The 21,213-nt window shown below is 63.6% G+C and overlaps 3 protein-coding genes across 4 annotated transcripts in view; 1 reads left to right on the top strand and 2 right to left on the bottom strand.

Moving 5' to 3' along the window:
• The first annotated feature begins 1,192 nt into the window (after window positions 1-1,192).
• On the top strand, window positions 1,193-7,949 carry ADAMTSL5 (ADAMTS like 5). The gene is made up of 13 exons (XM_030336078.1): window positions 1,193-1,243; window positions 2,096-2,415; window positions 2,690-2,885; window positions 2,995-3,086; window positions 3,331-3,391; window positions 3,544-3,652; window positions 5,000-5,127; window positions 5,394-5,505; window positions 5,856-5,942; window positions 6,086-6,249; window positions 6,391-6,589; window positions 6,663-6,734; window positions 7,068-7,949. The coding sequence occupies exons 2-13, from the start codon at window positions 2,360-2,362 to the stop codon at window positions 7,367-7,369; spliced, it is 1,578 nt and encodes a 525-aa protein (XP_030191938.1). The 5' UTR covers window positions 1,193-1,243; window positions 2,096-2,359; the 3' UTR covers window positions 7,370-7,949.
• Window positions 7,950-13,954: 6,005 nt separating this feature from the next.
• Window positions 13,955-18,531, bottom strand: REEP6 (receptor accessory protein 6). 2 transcript variants are annotated; one of them, XM_030336567.1, is made up of 6 exons: window positions 18,380-18,531; window positions 15,037-15,130; window positions 14,812-14,950; window positions 14,464-14,632; window positions 14,226-14,288; window positions 13,955-14,063 (listed from the first exon to the last, which is right to left on the bottom strand). In XM_030336567.1, exons 1-6 carry the CDS (start codon window positions 18,492-18,494, stop codon window positions 14,026-14,028), a joined length of 618 nt encoding a protein of 205 aa, XP_030192427.1. In that variant the 5' UTR covers window positions 18,495-18,531; the 3' UTR covers window positions 13,955-14,025. The 2 variants fall into 2 exon arrangements, with proteins under 2 accessions (XP_030192427.1, XP_030192419.1); XM_030336559.1 differs by lacking the exon at window positions 14,226-14,288.
• A 2,451-nt stretch (window positions 18,532-20,982) lies between these two features.
• APC2 (APC regulator of WNT signaling pathway 2) overlaps window positions 20,983-21,213 on the bottom strand; it is a 9,123-nt gene continuing 8,892 nt past the window's right edge. The window contains exon 9 of the mRNA XM_030335062.1: window positions 20,983-21,036. Within this exon, the coding sequence (XP_030190922.1) occupies window positions 20,983-21,036 (54 nt within the window). The remainder of the gene's footprint in view (window positions 21,037-21,213) is intronic.

Genomic DNA, 21,213 nt, shown 5'->3' with positions numbered 1-21,213 from the left:
CGGCCCTGCCCTGAGCCCCTCCAGGCTGGTGGGCAGACAGAGCTGGACCGGCACCCCCGTCCCTGTGGTCGGGGCCGGACACCCCACAGCCGGCTTCCAGGAGGGGGGGCAATCAAGCTGAGCGTGGGCTTGCCCAGCGACCAGGGGGGCAGGCCGTTCATCGACCCCTCGGTGGCCCCATCTTCTCGAACCTGTCAGGAAGCCTCACGGGCAACAGCAAGGAGGCAGGGGAGGGGTGAGCACAGGGCCCCTGCTGCCTCCCTGCGTGGGCAGGGTGAGGGGCCAGTGTGCCCATGCTAAGCTGGGAAAGGCGGGGGTGATGAGGAGCCCTAGGGGGACCCTGTCCTAGCCAGTCCCCGGAAACAGCTGAGGTCCACTTGGAAGTGTCTGGGTGAGGAACCCTGCGGACCCCACTGTCCGGATGGGAAAATAAGTCATGGGGCGGGGGCACGCCCCTGTGCGAGAGGGTCTGGTTCCAAATCGCTGCTCAGCCTGGGAGGGCGGAAGGCAGGGTGGGGCACGTCCTCTGGTGACAGCAGTGCCCGGGAATGCTCCTGGAGGGCCTGGAAGGGGGCTCTCCGCCCCCCACGCCCGGCCCCTCGAGCTGAGCTTCTCCCAGTGCGTTGGGGCCCTGCTCTGGGGTGGCCGGGACCGGGAGTGGGAGCCTCAGGATTGCAACCGGGCGCGCGGGTTCCTCAGTAGGGTAACCTTGAGGGAGGCTTCGGGGGGAGGACCAGGGGAGGGAGGTACTGACCGGGAACGGGGACCCTCGCGGGGACGCGATCTGGGTGTCGGTGGAAACGGGACAGCGTCCCGGACTCCCGGAACCACGGCAGGGCCACCTCGGTTCTCGCACATTCCCGGGCCCTGAGCGCGACGCCAGGAATAGCAGCCCCGGGGTGGGGGGGGGGGTAGAGGCGGTCGGTTCCCTCACGTCTCCCCCGCCCCGGGGCTTTCCAAGGTCACCGGGATACGGACTCTGGAACACCAGGCCGTGGTCTGAGGCGCCGGCGCCCGCGCGGGGCAGTCCCCTGCCGTAGATCCGCGCCGAGGCGCGCAACCGCCGCGCGAGGGCGCACGGGGCTGCCCCTCCGCCGGACCCCGGCCTGGGCGCGCCCTGGGAGGCCGGGTGGGAGGGGCTGCTCCTGGCTCCCCCCCGCCCCTCCCCGCGGGCCCCGCCGCTTCCGCCTGTCCTGCGGCCGCCCGGGGAGCCGGGACGTGCCGCCTGGGCTCTCCGTAGCCGGTAAGTCCCTCTTCCTATCCCCCCACAATCCCGGCCGGCGTCTCCTCCCCGTCCCCGGGCCCGGGCCGGTGAGGGGCTGGCCTGGCAGCGATCCCAGGGTGGGAGAGAGCTCATCCCCGCCCCCTCCTGGGGAAACTGAGGCCTAGAGGTGTGGCTTGCTCCGGGATCACACCTGCAGGCTGGGGCGCGGCCAAAACGGGATGTGTCATACTCCTCCGGGAGGGTTCTCTGGGGAGCAGAAAAATGGCGCTTCTAGCACCGGGTTTGGACTCCCGCCCCAGGGGCTAGCGCTCGGTGTGCGTGGTGCGAGGGGGCTGCGTGTGAAAAGGCCAAGCCCCCCCTCCCCTCCCCATCTGAGCTCTCCAAGGCCAGCCCGGACTCGGGGTTCAGATACAGCCGGCCACACAGCTCTGGGCAGAGAAGGGCCCTGCCCAGTGGTCCCCAAGGTTCTCAGCACCCGGGGCCACCATGCGTCCCAGCGCCCGATGCCCCAGGTCCGGATGTCAGAGCCTGAGAACCAGGGAAACTGAGGCTGGAGAGGGTCCAGAGTCCACTGGTACAGGACCAGGGCCCTGAAACTCAGGGCTGGAAAACTCCAGCTGGTTCTTTCAGTCCTTCGGGCGCGCTGGCCCTGGCCTGAGAAAGGACTCACGGGGTGGCCCCTTCCCTCCGCCTTTCTCTGGCAATGCCATGGTCACGAGGAGGGTGTGGATGGCAAGGGACTTCACCCTTTCTCTGACAGATGGGGAAACTGAGGCCCTGGCAGACAAGTCTGCCCCCCCAGTCCACTCACCCCCAGGGGCCTCCCTCTTTCCTGCACCACCCTCATCAATGTCTCCTTTTCCTCTGCAGGCTGCCCTTGGTGGAGCCCACATCCTCTGCACATGAGGTCACGGGGCCCCGGCTGGACTGGGGCCAGGTCAACCCGCCTTGTGACCCCCAATCCAGGGGCTCCCTGCCACCACAGGTCCGGGAGCCGAGGTGGCCCTGGAGGCCCAGGTGCAGCCAGGGGGCTTCTGCCCGGGACTCAGCCCCCGAGCCAGCCCCGCCAGCCGCACCTTCTCCACAGTCCCTCGTACAGCGCTGGACTGAGACCAGCTGATCCCCATTGTACAGATGGGGAACCTGAGGCCTGGGGATGTGGAGTGGCTGGCCCTTGGCCACACAGAAAGGTAGACGCATTGACGGTGGGGAGAGTGGTGACGGGGTCCCGACACCGGAGATTCCCGTGCACTGTCCTGGAATGATTCCTTCCATAATCAGACACAGATTGAGCACTTGCTGTGTGCATGTAATCAGACGACAAACAATAGCAATAAAAGCAGATAATTCTTTGAGCTCTCCCTCCCCCTCACCAGGCTCTGTGCAGCCTGCTTTCCTTATCTGGTCTGACGGACCCCTCAGACTTTCCTGTAACGGGGGCCCTGTTATTACCCCACTTTTCAGAGACGAGAACAGAGGCCCGGAGAGGTTAAATGACTGCCCCGCATCACACAGCCAGTGGGCACAGAGCTGGGGTTCCGACCCCGGCCTGCTGGCGCCCCCACTGCCGCGCCCTCTCTGCTCCCCCCCACCCCGCCCCCTCCAGAACCTGCTTCTGCTGTGGACCCTCCTGAACTGTGGTTTAGGGGGCAGTGCCCAGGTAAGGGGGGACACGAGTCCAGGGAGCCAGCGGGCTTGGGGACCTGGCCGGCGGCGGGGGGGCCACTGGCTTCTCTCCAGGCCGATGGTGCCTCTCTCTCCCCAAGTAGGGTCCAGGTGAGTGGACCCCCTGGGGTTCCTGGAGTCGCTGTTCCAGCTCTTGTGGGCGGGGTGTCTCTGTGCGCAGCCGTCGCTGCATCTGGTGAGCGCAGAAAGCTGGGGCTTAGCAGGGTGGGGTGGGAGGGGGGTGCCTGCCCCTCCTCTCCCGCCAGCCCGCCCCACTGCTGGCCGCACCCTCTGCCTGCCCACACATGCTGTGCCTTCTAATCCCACTGATCCGGCTGGAATGTGGGTGGGGGCGGCCGGGCCCAAGGGTGGGCAGGCCAGCTCTGGAAAGAGGGTTACTGGGGGTCCTGACCACACTCTGGCCCTCCTGTTCCTTGTAGGCCTCCCGGGTTAGACACATGCTGGGGAGACAGCCATGAGTACCGCCTCTGCCATTTGCCGGTAAGTTCTGTCCGCCTCCGGGGCCCTCGGGTGCGCCTTGAAGACTTCCTGCTTCCCCACTCGTGCCCCCCAAATACACCTGCCACCCTGCCAGGCTCTCTGGGCTCCCCTGGGGCTCTCCCAGCCTCGGACCTACCCATCTTTGTCCTCAGGACTGCCCCCCAGGGGCCATTCCATTCCGAGACCTCCAGTGTGCCCTCTACAATGGCCACCCTGTCCTAGGCACCCAGAAGACTTACCAGTGGGTGCCCTTCTACGGTGGTGAGTAGCCTTGCCTCCTGTTGTTGGTCCACAGGAGGCAGGGAGGAGGGGCTGCTGAGAAAGAAAGACGACCGGAGGATTGCAAGAGAACATCAGCACTGGGGCTTTGAAGGATGCATAGGAGTTGAAGTGGAGGGGAAAGCAGCACAGGGAGGCAGGGTTTGTTCTGCACGGGGTTGAACACAGCCTGAGGATTTGCGTGGAGCCGTATCCCGAGGCCAACAGTTCTCAAACTTATCCCGGTGGCAGGAATTGTTGCCGCATTTAGCTGAAAATAGCAAGTTATGTAACTGTGTGCCCGGGGCAGTGTGCCTCCGCATTTAAGGGAAACAGCTTTAGACACCATAGTGAAAGCAGATACAGATAAGAAAAGCTGACAATGGAGAAGATTCCATCGGTCAGCCTCGTGGGTGTTTTGGGTTTTTGGTGTGTTTTTCCCCCCTAAGAATTAGAGGAAATTTGCCATGATCCCCCCCACCCCCTCAGAGGCCCTCCAAGGCCAGCTTGGGCTCTGTGCCAGGCAGGGTCTGCCAGCCAGGCTCAGAGAAGTGGGAGCCAGGAGGAGCACGGATCCCTGCGGCTGGGAGCTTGAGCCTGCGACCAGACTGTCCACTGTGCCCCACTGCCAGGCAGCCGGGAAACTGAGTCCGGGGGAGGGCCAGTGACACACCCAGCTGCTCCGCATTCAGTCAGTACTGAATACTCCTTTTTTAAAATTCTTTTTCTCCCAATGTTTATTTATTTTTGAGAGAGAGAGAGAGAGAGAGAGAGAGAGAGAGAGGAAGGGGCAGAGAGAGAGGGGGACAGAGGATTCAAAGCCAGCTCTGTGCCCACCGCAGAGAGCCCAGTGCAGGGCCCGAACTCACAAACTGTGAGATCATGACCTGAGCCGAAGTCAGACACGTAACTGACTGAGCCACCCAGGTGCTCCAGCACTGGGCACTTTTTATTGGGCACATGCTGGGTGCAGGGCCCGTGTGCTGAGTGACTTCTGCCCACTGCCATACCCCAGAGCCTGGAACGGTGTCGGGAAGGTAGTAGGTGCTCTGTGAATGTTTGCAGGACGAAAGTATGAACAATGGGCTCCCTAATGTTAGGGCTTGACAGGAATGCATGCATGCATGCATGCATGCATGCATGCATCGGCCCCGGGTACTTGCCCCGGGTACTTGCTTGGGAGGGTCTGGGAGCTGAAGGCAGACGCCACCTAAGTTCCAATTCTGGCTCTAACCAAAGCCTCCAAGTGTGGCTTTGGCTGAGTCCCTGGGCCTCACATGCCTGAGGGGGAGGAGGCCAGAAGCCCCGACAGACGTCCTGGACTGGCCCAACAATTCCTTCTGTCCCCAGCGCCCAACCAGTGCGACCTTCACTGCCTGGCCGAGGGGCACGCCTTCTACCACACCTTCGGCCGCGTCCTGGACGGCACCCCTTGCAGCCCCGGGGCCCAGGGGCTCTGCGTGGCCGGCCGCTGCCTCGTAAGGCCTCGCCGGGCCCCGCCCCCCGTCCACCTCACATCCAGGCCCTGGCCACGGACCCCACTCCTTTCTCTCCCGGGTCCCGCCCCCTTCTCCAAGCCCCGCCCCCCGCACCGCACCCCCCTCCCCCCCCCGCCCCGTGTCCCGCCCATGCGAGGCTCCACTCCGCCCCTTTCCCCTTAGGCCCCGCCCCTACCCCGCCTCCTAGGGCTGTCCCAGGCCAGGGGCTGTCCGCGAAGCCGCGCTCGTCCTCCCCGCCCCTGTAGAGCGCCGGCTGTGACGGTTTGCTGGGCTCGGACGCCCGCGAAGATCACTGCGGCCGCTGCGGCGGCGCCAACGAGTCGTGCCTTTTCGTGCAGCGCGTGTTCCGTGACTCCGGTGACCGCCCTCCCCGTCGTACCCGCTTGCCCAGAGCGGGCCCTTTAACGAGCCTCGGGCCCGGAAGCGAAATCCCGAGCTGATTGGGCAGTCCGTGGCCCAGCCCCCTCCCTCTCTTCATTCTGACTGGTTACTGTCAGATGGTCCCGCCCTTCCCGGAACAGATGGGGTTTTAACTCTTTCCCAGCTGCACTTAAGCGAGAATAATCTTACCTCCAAAAGTTTACCGAGCGTTGTGGAGGTGCCAGGACCCTGGCTAAGCTGCTTACCGCAGTATCTCATTTAATCCTCAACTCATCCCTCAAATACCCGCCCACTCGCGCCCAACGCCCTCCTTTCCTTCCGCCCAGGTGCCTTCGCTGGGTACTGGAACGTGACCTTGATCCCCGAGGGCGCCAGGCACATCCGCGTAGCCCACCGGAGCCGCAACCACCTGGGTATCGCAGGGCCCGAAGGGGGAGGCGTCTTGCTGGCCGCCTCGGATACAGCCGGGGAGGCTGCGGCTGCGGCTGGGGGGGGAAGGGGTGCGGGAGGCGGAACGGGCCGGTTCCCGGAGCCCGGGCTGACCTTTCCCTTGCAGCGCTGATAGGGGTCGACGGGCGCCACGTGCTCAACGGGAACTGGGCGGTCAGCCCACCCGGGACCTACGAGGCGGCGGGCACCCGCGTGGTCTACACCCGCGCTGCGGGGCCAGAGGAGACGCTGCGCGCGGCTGGGCCCACCTCCCAAGACCTGCTCCTGCAGGTGCGGCCCAGGCTCTGCGGGGGCAGCTGGGAGATGGAGGGGGCGCTTGGCTACTGGATGGGGGCGGGGGGACGGGGGCCAGAGGGGGGAAGCTGGGCCATCGGGTCCGAGTGCGGCTCCCTCGGCGTGACACCCCTCCAGGTCCTCCTGCAGGAGCCCAACCCCGGCATCGAGTTCGAGTTCTGGCTCCCTCGGGAGCGCTACGGCCCCTTCCAGGCGCAGGCGCAGGCCCTGGGCTGGTCCCTGCGGCAGCCGCAGCCTCGGGAGGTGGAACCACAACCCGCTGAAGCCCCCGCGGCCCCAGCTGCCGGTTCCCCGAGGACCCCGCCCCCCGCCCCAGGTGAGGTGGGGACGGCCCGGTGGGAGCTAGTAGGGAGGTGAGGTCCGTGCCCCTCACTGTGCGCCCCCCACAGACCCCTGCTCTCCGTGCCCAGACGCTCGAGGTCGCGCGCACCGGCTGCTGCACTATTGCGGCGGCGACTTCGGTGAGAGACTCCTAACCCCAACCGCTACCTGACTCCTGGTTGACCTGAACTTCAGCCCCGTCCTGCTGACCCCTGACGGCGATCTGACTTTACCCTTGACTCCTTGACCTGACTCCACCTTGACTCCTTCTCCCCCTAATGGGACTCCTTGATCTGACCCTTTGCCCTCATCTGAACTTGGACCCCTCATTGATCCCAGGCCCCTCTCCACAGTCCCCAGGGACCCCCAGTGCCCCATCTGGCCCCGGTTCCTTTCTCTGGCAGCGGGGTGCACCTGGGGGGGGGTGCCCAGGGTGGAGTGTCCCGTCGGCCTCAGCAAAGTCCTGCCCACAGTGTTCAGGGCCCGAGTGCTGAGCCGCCTCCAACAGGCCCAGGAGACGCGCTATGAGGTTCGCGTGCAGCTCATCTATAAGAACCGCTCGCCACTGCGGGCCCTGGAGTACGTGTGGGCCCTGGGTCGCTGCCCCTGCCCGCGGCTGGACCTCCATCGCGAGTACCTGCTGGCTGTCCAGCGCCTCATCAGCCCTGACGGCACTCGGGACCGGCTGCTGCTGCCCCACACTGGCTACGCCCGAGCGTGGAGCCCTGCCGAGGACAGCCGCGTGCGCCTGGCTGCCCGACACTGCCCGGCCTGAGCCGCGGGACCGGGCCCCCGCCACCTGCAGCAACAGAGGCATGCCTGACCGGGCTCAGCATGTCTCCCGTCTTGCCCCGGCTTCCAGTGGCTTCCCGCCTACTACACATGCTTAGCTGTCCCTGCACCCAGTCAGGTCCACTGTCATGAGCAGGAGGCACTGGTGAGGGAGGACACACTGAAGAGACGCTCTTATTTCCTCTCTCACTCTGACTGCCAGGAAGCTCATAGATGATTTATACTTAGAAACTTTGTGTCTGCTTTTATTTGCTTTGCCCCATGCTCACCTTCGTAGAGACACTGTCACAAACGAGCATGGCCCAAAGGAAGACTGCCCAACAAGACCTTGGAATAGAGCAGTTTCCCCTCTTGCCCTGGCTACCAGGACCTTCACTGCTGTTTAACTCCCTGACACTCTGTGCTCTCTCTTCTCACTGACACACATACGCCTCATGTGTTCAGAGACACCGTCTCCAACAGACATGCTCCCTAGAAGACACGCCTACCCAGGTACTGTAAGGTACCCATTTCCCCTTTTGCCCCGGCCACCAGGAAGCTCAGAGATAATCTTTAGCGCCTCAGCAAGTCTGGCTGGGTCTTTCTTTCTTTCCTTTTTTTCCTTTTCTCCTCCTTCCTCCCTTTGTCCCTTCGTCCCTTCCTTCCTTCCTTCCTTCCGATTTTATTTTTAAAATAATCTCTACGCCCGATGTGGGGCCCGAACCCACAACCCGGAGACCTAGAATCACATCCTCCCCCAACTGAGCTGTCCAGATGCCCCTGGCTGGGTTTCTTTCGGACAACACTGCTATCCATCCCTGTTTCTCCCTATTTAATCTTTGCGAGCCCTTTTACGACAAGGACACCCCAGTGACACATACGCGGCTGCAGAAATTCCAGGATGTGCTGGTGGTCAGACCCACGGTCATGCTGTCACGATGTGTGCACAACACTCTCACGTGCACCCCAGCCCTCCTCCTCCTCCTCCTGGTCCGGTGCCCCCTCCCCACGCCCCCTGAGGGCCACACTGCCATCTCATGCCACCCGGGGCCCCGGTCCCTGTCCTCCTGTGTTCTCCTGGATATGTTCTACTCATCAGTCTTCTGGGGCCAGGAGGGCAGACCTAGGCCAAGTGTGAATTGGAGGCACCTGGAGGGTGTCACCCAACAAACCTTCTGGGGACACTCTGGTCTTCTGTACCGTCCGTGGTTGTGTTTTCCTTTAGGACACAGGACGCTCAACTGAGGGTCTCAGGCTCAGTGCCTGACCTTGCAGGTGACCTGTGGCCGGACCCTGCCCCTCCCTGGGCCTCAGTTTCCCCATCTGCAAGTATCCTTTCAGCCCCTTGCAGCTCTGAGCATGGGAACCGCATCCCTCGGACTCCTTCCCCTGCCTCTGGGTTCCAGACCTGGCCCCATTCCCCCCCCCCGCAAGTACTGAAGCTGGGGCCCCCCTGGGCCCCCCCCCCCGCCCCCCGCCGGTGTTATACGGGGCACAGCGCTGGAGGGTGGTGTGGGGCCTGGGCGCCCCCTAGTGGTAGGATGGGAAAGGAAGGGACGCTAGGCACCTGGTGATGCCTGCACCCAGAGGGCCCCTGCCTCTCCCCTGGGTGCTAGCCTTCCTCAGCAACACCTCTCCCCACACTCTGGCTTCCTGACACTGGCACCTACACCCAAGGCCCCTCTGTGCCCGTCAGGGCTGCCCGAGGTTGTCCCTGCACCTCTGCCACTGAGTGGGCTATGTCGGGGACGGGGGCGTCCACGGGGCAGCCCTGCCCGAGCTCCCGGACCGGCTGGCCCAGCCGGTGGAGGAGAGACCAGTGCGGGATGCGCCCTGGCAGACAGGACCCCTGAGTGGCACCCCGCTCCGTGAGGCAACATTGTTTCCAGGGCCGATCGCATACCAGTCGCCGCGGACAGTCCCTTGATGTCCTGATTTGCTCTTCGCTTTAAAAGAAACAGGAGGGGGCGCCTGGGGGGCTCGGTCGGTTAAGCGTCCGACTTCGGCTCAGGTCATGATCTCACGGTCCGTGAGTTCGAGCCCCGCGTCGGGCTCTGTGCTGACCGCTCGGGGACTGGAGCCTGCTTCGGGTTCTGTGTCTCCCCCTCTCTCTGACCCTCCCCTGTTCATGCTCTGTCTCTCTCTGTCTCAAAAAAAAAAAATTTAAAAATTAAAATAAAAGGAAATAAAACAAACACTTGAACACTTAAGAGAGAGAAGCCGCTGGAATTGTACAGATGTTCAAATCCCGCACACGAACACGCACTCCAGATGGTCAGAGAATGACAGAAACGGGGTGACCCCAGGGCTGTGTCGTCCTCTCTACAATCCCCGGTCTCGGTTTTTAGCAGTCCCTGTGTCCCCATGGGGATACACAGTGCCCATGTGGTCGCCGGAAGGGACCACGAGCGAGGACGGTCAGACTTCCCTGCAGCGAGCTCCCTTGGCCGCGACAGGTGGGTCATCACTGGGGCTTCTCTGAACCCACAGGGTCTGTTAAAGGGTAAAGAACACAAATGCGAGTTCGAAGCTTGCGTCCCGTCGGTAACATAGCGATTCTGGCAAAGATTGTTTCCTTCGCCCCCTGAAGTTTTTTCCCCACGACGTCACAGAACGCTGGCTCTGGGGTCCTGATGCTTTTCTTACTATTTTTTTTTCAACGTTTATTTATTTTTGGGACAGAGAGAGACAGAGCATGAACGGGGGAGGGGCAGAGAGAGAGGGAGACACAGAATCGGAAACAGGCTCCAGGCTCTGAGTCATCAGCCCAGAGCCTGACGCGGGGCTCGAACTCCCGGACCGCGAGATCGTGACCTGGCTGAAGTCGGACGCTTAACCGACTGCGCCACCCAGGCGCCCCCTTTTCTTACTATTTTTAATTCTCTGCGGCCAGCACCCCCCTAATGCCTGCCCCGGGCCCGCCTACTCTCTCTGACTCTGAGCCAGGGTTAACCCACCGAGGGCCTGGGCCCCCACCGCCGCTGAGAGCCCCGGGCTGTCCTACAGCCCACAGGGTTACATGCGGGTCACAGGGGGCACTGGGGGGACCACTTTGGGGTACAGCTTGGCCACATCTGCTCCAGATGAAGGTACGCGCACAGTGACGGGCTAAACCCTAGTCTCCGGAACCTGTGACCAGGACCTTGTTTGGCAAAAGGGCCTTTTCAGACGTAACTGAGAGTCTGAAGACGAGATCATCCTGGATTACCAAGGTGAGCCCTAAACCCAGTGACAAGTGTCTTTGTTAGACGGAGACAGAGGAGGCAGCCACATGGCCACAGAGGCAGGCACCGGAGGGACGCGGCCACGAGCCCAGGGACGCCTGGGGCCTCCAGGAGTTGGGACAGGTGGACAGGAACTTGCCCTGGAGCCTGCCGAGGGAGGAGCTCGGTCCTGCCACACCCTGACCTCCGCTTCCAGAATGTGGGAGAATAAACGCCTGTGATTTTAAGCCTCCCAGCGTGCTCGTGGCTCTTTCCAGCCACCCCACGACACTCAGAAATGCTCGCCCTGCGCTCTCTGACAGGTGTGCGCCCCGAGGAAACCAGAGCTCTGCTCACCGAAAGCCGGTTCTAGAATGTTCCTGGCAGCTTGAGTCGCAGTAACCACAAGCTGGAGACCATTCCATCGACGGTGGATGGTGCGCACGAGCCAAACGAATCGTGTCCACCAGCCCCAGACACTACCGTGTGAGCGACCCCTCCAGCGACGCGGTGCGTCTGATGGACACGGCTCTGAGCCGGACAGGGAAGCACGTGGCCACTGCCGGGTGGCTGGGAGGGGCCGTGTTGTCCCCGAGTCACTGCTTACACTCTTCCGTATGTTAAGTGAAAAACAAAACAAGTCCGAGGGGCTAGATGTCATTGTTCTCACGTGGTGAGTTGACCCTGGGTGGGCCGGGGACCATCTTTGGAAGGACGCCTCTAGAGCCCATTGTGCTGTCCCCCTTGGATGGCGGGGGACAGTGCCAGGTGCAGAGAGAGCCCGGTACCGCCACCCTTTCCCCGGACTACGGCCACCCCACGTTGTTCAGACAGTTGGGCCAGTGAAAAGCAGATTCCCAGATCCCTGTCCCCAAAACCCGTGTGGACCTCTCAGCAGGGCGGGGGACTCGTTAACGGTTACCCTCGATCCCAGCGAAGCCTGCGTCCCCAAGCAAAACCCAAAGTCCTCACCATGCCTTCCGGGTGTCCGTGTGCTCAGGCTCACCCCAGACTCCCCTCCCTTCTCCCCCTCATTCAGCTCCATCCACGCTGACCACCCCACTCTTCCTCTAGCCCGCCAGGCACAGTCCTACCTCAGGACCTTTGTACGTGCTCTTCTCTCTGCCCGGATCACTTTTGCCCTGGCTTTCGCAAGACTCGTGCCTCTGACCTGACTTTCCTATCTCCTTCATGCCTCTACTCAAATGTCACTCCCGCGGACAGGTCCTTCTCTGACTGTTCCTGATATCGTTGCCGCCACCCCCCACCTCCCCACCGCATGTCACCTCCCTCTGACACCCCTGTTTATCATGCTGATTGTCGCCTCCCCAAATCCTCAGGAGCAGAGATTTCTCTCTCTGGGCCATCACTCTTCCCCTGACCGTTGGAACAGTGCCTGGCAGACAGTGGGTGCTCAATAGTTGCTGACTGATCAAATGAATGAATCGGACCCATCGCTCGCCAGCGGCCACCACCAGCTGCGGACAAGCTGGGACTGCCGGGGCAGGGAGAGGGATTGTGGGACACGGCACAGACGCCTCAAGCGTCTCCACATCGTCTGATGCCCCTGGGGCAGCATCACCCCCAGCGGAGCACCACGGAGGTATAAGCCTTGTGAGCATGTGCCTCGTTCATCCTGACGCTCCTCCGTGTTTCCCCCGGGGCTGCGACCAACTGGGATCTTGGAGAAGCAGGTCCTGGGTGAGGGGCTGACCGAGCTGGACGCTGCGGGGCCCCGGGGCCTTCCTAGTGTGTCTGCAGATGCCTGGCTAGGGACTTGCCTTTGGATGGGACGAGCCATGAGCTTACAGCCCCCTCTCGGGTGGGGCTGAGACTCTGGAGGAGACACAGGTGACACCCCGCCTGCCTTGGGCCAGAACTCCAGGGTCCACTTCCTGCTCAGGGTCGTGTCTCCCAGCCGAGACCAGCTCCTTGCTCAGCGGCCCCCCCACCCACCCAGCTTCCAGGAACCCCACCTCGAATGGGGGGTGTTCTATTGTTTTGAAGACGCCGTTGGATTGAGTTTGCCCTTTCTTAGACTCTTCGCGTCTCTATCCACACAACGGGCTGGGCACCTTCCTTCCTTCCTTGTGTCTCTGCCTCGTTTTACGATCAGGGTCATGTTGGTGTCGAAAAAGAAACCGACTAGGGGCGCTGGGGGGGCTCGGCCGGTTAAGCGTCCAGCTCTCGGTTTCAGCTCAGGTCATGATTTCAGGGATCGTGAGTTCAAGCCGCGCGTCAGGCTCTGCGCTGACAGCGGGGAGCCTGCTTGGGATTCTCTCTCTCAGAAGAAGTAAACTTAAAAAAAAAAAAAAAAACCAACTAAAGACAAAACGAGACAGGAGAGGAGCCACGGGCTGTAGGAGGCCCTGCGGGCGACACCCCGTCTTCCCCCAGTCTCCGGCCCCCGACCTTGGCTGGAGGCGCCCTGTGGTCCCGGGGCCAGGTGCTGCTGGCAGGGGGCGCGGGCTGGAGGGGAGGACCACTGCCCCTTGCCCACCCCCGGTGGGACGGGGGCAGGGAAAGCCTCAGGCGTGTCTGTGACCCTGGCCCCCAGAGCTCCTTTCTCCCCCCATCGCACACCCCGCCCCCTTCCGTCCTTTCCCCAGGACCCCTTCCCAAATAAAGGACTCAGATGCCAATTCTCTCTCGAGCTCTCCTCTGTGATCCTTCTCAGCCCCGTGGCAAGACCTCAGGCAGGCGGGGGCGCCTCCCCGGGCCTCAGTCTCCTCGTCTGCGAAGCGGGCACACGGCGTCGGCTCCGGATCGGGAGACGCCGGCCAGGGGCTCCCCCACCCCCGAGGACACGGCCAGACGGGTCGTCGGATGAGCTTTATTGAGCCCCCCTAGCAGGCCAGATGCTTCAGCCGCCAGCAGTGCTGGAGGCAGCGAAGCCGGTGTCTGAGGTGGGGCCAGCTGCACGTGACCTCCGTGGTGGACTCGGACGTGTACTCGGCCGAGGACCCGCACGGGGAGGGGGCCGGCAGCCGGGGCGCCGAGGTGCTGCTGGTGGGCGGTGGGCTGCCCTTGGAGGCCTGGGGGGCCGGCTCCCCCGGCCCGTCCGAGGCCTTCCCGGGGGGCTGCGCCACGGGGGGACCCTGGCTGGGGGAGGTGCTGGTGCGCTGCTTGGGGCCCGCGGGCTGGGGGGCCGGCTGGGGTTGGCCCGAGGAGGTGACAGATGACTGGGGGCGCGGCTGGCCGGAGGAGCTCACTCGTGCCCGGAGCCGAAGCCGGCTCTGGGACTTGGAGGGCAGCCGGGAGCCGCCGGCCGGGGGGTCCGGCGGGGACTGGCCCGAGGTGGTCTGGGAGGCGCTCCCGGGGAGCGGCTTGCTCGGGGAGGCGGGGCTGGCGGGGGGCTCCCCCGAGGCGTCAGTCGAGGAGTTCGTGGAGGGCTTGGGGTGTGACGTGCCCCCCAGCTCGCCAGGCGGCAGGTCTGCGTAGCGGCTGGACGAGGGTTTCACTTGTCCTTCTGGGGCTGGGTCACGCTTGCTTGAGCTGCAGAGAGATGGCCGTGGGGGGGGGTGAGGCAGGCCCGGCCCCGGGGCCGCAGGGAGTCAGTCGGGGGCAAGGCGGCCGGGGCCGGGGCCGTCTTCCCACCCTCCGTGGGGACAGCGCCCGCACACGCGGGCCCTGCCACCCAGGCCCGGGAGTACGTACGCTGGGCTCCAAGGGCAGCGGCGGGGGTGACGAGAGCCCGGCCGCGGGCCAGGGTCTGCATGACTGGTTCCCGAAAGCGTAGGAGAGAGAGGCTGACAGTGAGGGGGTGCAGCCACACGGAGGCCAGACAGGGGCCGGGCAGGGGCAGGAGGGAAAGTGGGCAGGGGCAGGCGGGTGGGGGGCACAGACGGACAGGGCCTGCGGCGGACCGACGCCCCCGCACCCTGTGAGCACACACCGTCCCGGGTGATTCCCACTGCCACGTCCAGGGCTCTCCCGCCGAGGTCTCTCACGACGCTGTCCACGGCCTCGTGGTGCTTTAGAAACAGCGGCCGTATCGCGCGATGATACAGCATGTGAGCCCCGTTCCAGGGCCCGGGAACCATGCAGAACAACAGGAAGGCGCACTGCGGGCACGGGGCGGGGGGTCAAGACCCGTGCAGGGCGGGCCTCCCCCACCAGATGGACCGCCTCCATCAGACGCCCCTGGTGGGGGCGGGGGGCTAGTTCCGCAGAGAAGGGGCCGGGTCTCCCCCTCACACCCCTGGCCTCCCGGGCACCTGCGTGCGTCCCGGGGGCCACCCACCTTGCCCGCGTAGTAGAAAGGGAACCAGGACAGGAGTAGATCGCTGAAGAACTCGGCCAGCCCGAACAGTCCATACACCACCCAGTAGGTGAGCCACACAGTGTCGTCTTCTTTGCTTGGGCTCTCGATAGCTTTGATTCTGGGGGCGGGGAGGCGCGCAGAGTCAGGGGCTGTCCAGAGCCCCGACACCCCCTCCCAACGCCCGGACAGCCAGCGGGCACTCACGAAGCATATGCTGGGTACACAAATCCGATTACATTGCACAGTAGAGACGCCCCGAAGCCGAACAGAAGATACAGGCTTAGCAGAGTGGCGGCTCCTGCGGGAGGAGAGGGTGTGGGCAGGGCGGCGCGCTCCGAGCCGACCCTGGCACCGGAGGCCTCCTCCTGGCCTGGCAGACCCAGGCTGCCACACTCGCTGCCCCTACGGGAGACCCCTCCGGGATAGGCCTGCTGCCCCCGCAGCGCCCTGGTGACGCCTACTATGGCCCCGAGCTCCGTGTCTCCTCGTATGTGCAACCAGTTATCAGTCGGTCCCCCCCACCCCCGAACTGTGAACTCCCCAAGGGCAGGTGGGGACCTTGGCCCTGATGGGTAGAGTAGTTGCCCAATAAACACGTGTTGAATGAGTAAGTGACCACCTGCAATCATTAATTGCCTTACTCTGGGTCCCGAGGGGAGGGCCGGGCACAAAAGCCCAGCATTTGAATGCAAACAACGGGAGAAAAACCTAGAAGTAAGGCTGTTCATTCCTCCATTAAGATGTGATTCCCGGAGGCGCCTGGGCGGCTCAGGTCAAGATCTCACAGCTCGAGAGTTCGAGCCCCGCATCGGGCTCTGTGCTGACAGCTCGGAGCCTGGAGCCTGCTTCGGATTCTGTGTGTCTGTCTTTCTCTACTCCTCCCCCGCTCAAGCTCTGTCTCTCTCCCTCTCAAAAATAAATGAACATTAAAAAAAGAAGACTTGATTCCCAGTGAGCAGAGAAGGGCAACACTGGTAATCTTTATCTCAATACGGTTTTTCTTTTTTTTTTTTTTTTCAACGTTTTTTATTTATTTTTTTTATTTATTTTTGGGACAGAGAGAGACAGAGCATGAGCGGGCGAGGGGCAGAGAGAGAGGGAGACACAGAATCGGAAACAGGCTCCAGGCTCCGAGCCGTCAGCCCAGAGCCCGACGCGGGGCTCGAACTCCCGGACCGCGAGATCGTGACCTGGCTGAAGTCGGACGCTTAACCGACTGCGCCACCCAGGCGCCCCTCAATACGGTTTTTCATCCTGGCCACCGCAGACAATCTGGGCCAGAACATCTTTCGTGGGGGCGCCCCGGGAGCTGCGGGGGCTGAACCGCATCCCTGGCCCCCACTCATCCGTGCCAGGAGCGCCCCCAGCCGCGACAACCACAGATGTCCCCAGACATTGTTCAGTACCCCGAGGGGGACAGCATAGCCTCAAGCGAGGGCTGTTGTCTTAGTGGGAGACAGCTGAACGTTTTCCACTCACTGCGTGACACCGAGCAAGTCTTTCTCTCTGCTTGGAGCCTCAGTTTCCCCATCTGCCAATGGGGTGGTAATGACCCTGCCTCCTCAGGCGGCCTTGGGGATAGCTAATACCACTCAACAGAGAGAGCTCCTCTTTTCTACAGGTTTGCTGAGCACCTTCTGGGGGTACAAACACATTCCCAGTGACGGGCCCGGAGCACACACTGCTGGGGGAGGTGGGGAGCCAGGAGTGTTAGCTGCTCTGCAAAGAGTCCTCGTAAACACTGCCTTCATTAAGTGCGCGGGTCTCTGTGCTTCCCTGCTGTGTCTCACTCACTGGCCAGAACAACAGGGCAGCTGGGAGGAGGGGGGACCAAGGTCACTCAGAGAGCCTCTGGGCTCCTGGGAGCATTTTACAGCCTCCGGCCTCCTCCCCAGGCGGTTATCTGTAGAGACAGAGGTCACTTGCGTACCAAAGGGCACCCCCTCCCTTCCCTCCACCTGGGTGAGTCTTTATCCCTCGGGTCTGGGGTCAGGACAGGGAAGGGGGCCTCCCCAGTTGGCCCCAGGAGGTCTGGTCACTGCCTCATCTGGGTTTCCTTTGTTACCTGGGCTGGGGATTTGACCATCTGGGGCGGGTGGGGCCCAAGGGGGATGTCACCCCCAATTGCTAGTTGGGGGGAGCAGGTTTCCCAGGGCACCTCTCCCTCAATCCCTATTCTTGCAGCCTCAGCAAGGGAGGATGACCTTGGACATCTGAGGGGGGGCACCATCCCAGAGATCAGCAACAGACAGGGCTCAGGGAGGGGGGGGTAGGGAGGGGCGAATGCTCCAGACGGGGGTGGGGGGGGCAGAGGCAGCCTTCCACAAAGCCCCTGACTCTCTGGGCCTCAGTTTCCCCCCCTGTGCCTCCCAGCTTCCCCGATAGGCCCCTCCCCAGTGCTCTATGACTAAAGCCCTGCCCACGGGTATCAGGGATGTGGAAAGTCAGCAGAGACGTCAGGGCCTGCTCCCAGGGTCAGGTTCCTGGCTAGGCTGACATGGCCTGGGCACTGGAGGCCTGGGGGAGTAAACTGTGGACCTTCCCTGCCTGGCACGGATTCCCCAGCTGGGGGAAAATGGGAGGAAAGTGGACTGCTGGGATCTGCACACAGAAGGTGCTCAGTACGTGTGTCCCTGTCCTCACCCAACCCTCCCCCCCCCCCACTTCTGGACAAAGTGTTCCTGGAATTCGCTCCAGGGGGCTTCCTGGAAGAGGTGGCGTGGGGCCTGGGACAGGGAAAAAGAGGGGAGGGAGCGTTTAAGGAGTACCTACTAGACAGTTTGGGAGAGTGGCAGGGGGCATCCAAGGCCGCCGAGGAAGAGGAAGAGGAGGGGGACTGGAGGGGTAGCAGTCAGAAGGGCTGGCTCCCGGCTCTGTGGCCCCCCAGCCAATATTTGCCCAACCCCACCACAGGGTCAAACAACCCAGTGGGCCAAAGCACAGGGTGGGAGAGGGACAGGGCACGCCAAGGGGAGGTGACTGGTAGGAAAACAATGGGGGGAGGGGAATGGGAGTGACCCTTCCCTCCTGGCCTGGAGCATGGGGGGGGGGATGGGAAAATCTCTACACTTGCTTCCAGGCTGATGTTCCTGCGGGACGGGGGTGTGGCAAGACTCCCAGGGCACTGGCTGTCTACCCGCCGCTCTCCCCTCCCCCAGGGTGGACCGAGCAACTGGAAGAACCGGACTTCGGCCTGGAATTCACCCAGGGCCACGACGGAGGGGGCAGCGAACGGTCTCCAGACCTGAGGACTGGAGTGGCCAGACCTGAGGACTGGAGTGGAGGCACTACTGGGCCCGAGAGAGGGAGTGACACTAGGCAGAGGTCGCAGGGCGGGGGCGGAGGAGGGGCTGCGGGCAGACGCCAAGTCCTGGTCCATGACCCCTCAGGATCTGTCTCACCAGGGGGGTGCTCCCCACCGTCCGAGCCCGGACCGTGCAGAAGACGCCGGCCGGAAGGGGCCAGGCCCGGGACCCCGTTGCCCCAGGGCCTCGGTGTGCCCATCAGCGAAATGGGACAGGAGCCCAGAGCGCCCCGGACTGCTCACCCGTGGCTAAGTACCGCTTGTCGACACCTGTCTTGGCTTCGAGCGCCCTTAGCGCTTCGGTGGCCAAGTTCCTTTGTTCCAGAAAGTGCTCGAAGCGCTGGCGCAGGCCGTCCATGACACCGGCGAGCCGGGGCCTGGCAGCCCGAGCTCGACCGCGGCCCCGCACACCTGCCCCGCAGCGCGCGTGCCGCTTTACCCAGGTGCGAGAAGCCCCGCTCCGCCCCCGAGCTGGTCTCCGCCCCCTGCCCCCCACTCCGGCCAATGGGAGGGCAGGGCGGACAAAGGAGGTGGGGCCTGCCCCTTCTCCCCCGCCGCATCGCCCTCTGGCGGGCCGCGGCCGCCCCAGCTGCGACGCCGGGGGCAGAGGGCGGGGCGCGGAGGCCGAGGGTGCCGATTGGCGGAGCGGAAGCGGGACGTAGCTGATTGGAGGGGTGGGGTCATGGCCGGGGATTATTGGCTGAGCCGTTGCGGGGGTGGAGCTGGGGGAGGAGGAGAGAAGCGTGCCGAGGGGCGGAGCTGACGGGAGGAACTGGAGAAAGACCAGAGCTGATTGGCGAGAACAGAGGAGGGGCGGGGTTGACCATAAAGGAGCGGGGGACAGACTCTCGGAGGAGGGGGGATGGGACGGAGCTAAGCTGGGGAGGCGGGACTTACTCAGAAGAACAATTCCGGTTGGGCCGGGTAGGAGGCAGGACTAATTCTAGAGGGAGGGATGGGCAGGCAAGGGGGCGGGAATAAAGGGGCGGGCCAGGGGGAGCAGCCTTGAACACTCTCCTCTAGGTCGGTCGGAAGTTTTGGTCACTGTACAAATGAGGGAGACTGAGGCTCCAGAGGGTTTGGATCTGTGGAAGACCAGGGCGGGGGTGTTCCCCGCCCCCCCCCCCGCCCCGTCTTCGGCCGGATCTTCGCGCTCCTTGAGGGGGGGGGGAGAGACAGCCACAAGGACCCCTGGGAGTTGACGCCTTTCAGGGGTTGCTATGGCCCCGGGGGCGGGGCGGGCGCTTGGGCCCACTCGGCGGTTTGGCCGGGGGGAGGGGTTTCGGAGGCCCCGCCCCGGCCCCGCCCCCCGCCGCCATGCGGCCCGCCTGGACTGCGCTCTGGCTGCGCCTTGCCTTGGCTCTGGGCCTGGCCCTCGTTGGCCCCCTGCCTGTGGGGTGGTCCTCGGCCAGGGTCCCCATCTATGTCAGCAGCTGGGCCGTGCGGGTGTCCCAGGGTTACCGGGAGGCCGAGCGCCTGGCGCGCAAATTCGGCTTCGTCTACCTGGGGCAGGTGGGTGGCATCCGAAGGGACAGGAGGGGCAGGGGCTGGACACCCCTCCGGCAGACGGGAGGGGTACCCAAGATATCAAGGACCCCCAGCTCACCCAGGCCTCGACCAGCTTCAGACTCTGGGACCCCCAGAGGGCACCTGAAGCCCCCAGCGGCGCACCTGGTTGGGGGAGGATGTTGGCCACCGTCCTGGGGACTCCGTCTCGGAGGCAGGTGCCATCGTTGCGGATGCCCCCTCGCGTTCCCAGATCTTTCCTGACGGGCAGTACTTCCACCTGAGGCATCGGGGCGTGGTCCAGCAGTCCCTGAGCCCACACTGGGGCCATCGCCTGCGCCTGAAAAAAGACCCCAAGGTGAGCCTGCTCAGCCACTTGTTATCCAAGCCACCTGCCCTCTGAGCCTCGGTTTCCACTTGGTCCCCCAGTCTGTACGATAGGGACCATCCGTGGACAGCAACAGGGCACGTGTGCGTGCTGAGCTCACCTCGGGGCCTTGGCACACTGTCAGCATTTCTTTTTGCCCCCCCCCCGCCCCCATCTTCTCTCTCCCCCTAAAGGTTAGGGTTCCCACATACTCTGTAAAGACGGCAGATAACATTCTAGTTCACGGGATGGAGAGAAGGGAATTGGTCCTTTTTCTGACCGGGAGTAGGAATCCTGCCTGAAGTCAGCCACTGAGGCTGTGAGATGCTCAGAGAGGTGCCAGATTGGGAAAAGGCTTTCGATGCCAAGCTGGGGACTTGAGGCTGAGTTTGTAAACCCTCAGGAGCCAAGATGGGGTTCGGGCTGGGGGGCTGATCAGCATGGAGGCGAGAGGCTTGATCACTTGAAACCCACTGGGAGCACTGGGAACCGGGAGAAGTTGCCAGTTGAAGGTGTGGTTTGCACGAGAGAGGCCAGGGCTTGCCAATGGATTAGACGTGTGGGACAGAGAGAAATTGGGGCCAGCTCCCGCGTCTGGAGCTGGGCACATGGGGAGACAATTGCACCATCACTGGGATGAGGGTGAGGGCACAGGAGCTGTTCAGGGCGGGGCAGGGCGGGGCGGGGGGCCGGGGGTGGGGGGGAGATCAACAAGGAAGAACGGACAAAAAGGTCTGAGGAAGACCAACCTGGGGCAGGCAGAATGGCTGTGTGCAAAGGCCCTGGGGTGAGGCACCACTGTGACTGCAGCAGAGGGAGGCTGGTGGGGGCCAGATAGGCGGGGCTTTGTGGGCCCTGGAGAGGGGGGCAGCATGGGAGGGGCTCTGCAGAGAGTGATGCTACTGTGTTGTAAGGAGGCAGGGGGGCAGGTGGGGAACCAGGGCGGAGGCAGGTATGGCCATCCAGGGATGTCTTACGAGGGGTGGCCGCTACAGGAGGGAGATGGGCAGATCTTGGGCAGAAGGATCTAGAACAGGGACTGGGGAAGGGATAGGGCTGGGCCTCAAGAGCAGTGGGCCCTGGGGACTGGTGCTAGGGCCTTGGTCCCCTCTGAAGGCAGAGCCCCAGGCACACGGGGACCCCAAAGAGCAGCCTCAGCAAGGACGAGGTCCTGGGCCCCGTCCCACACCATGACGGACCCAGG

The sequence above is a fragment of the Lynx canadensis genome, chromosome A2 (genome assembly GCF_007474595.2).
Source record: "Lynx canadensis isolate LIC74 chromosome A2, mLynCan4.pri.v2, whole genome shotgun sequence".
NCBI classification, from domain to species: domain Eukaryota; kingdom Metazoa; phylum Chordata; class Mammalia; order Carnivora; family Felidae; genus Lynx; species Lynx canadensis.
Note: the sequence above shows the minus strand (reverse complement) of the source record. Positions and strands in the feature narration are given on the sequence as shown.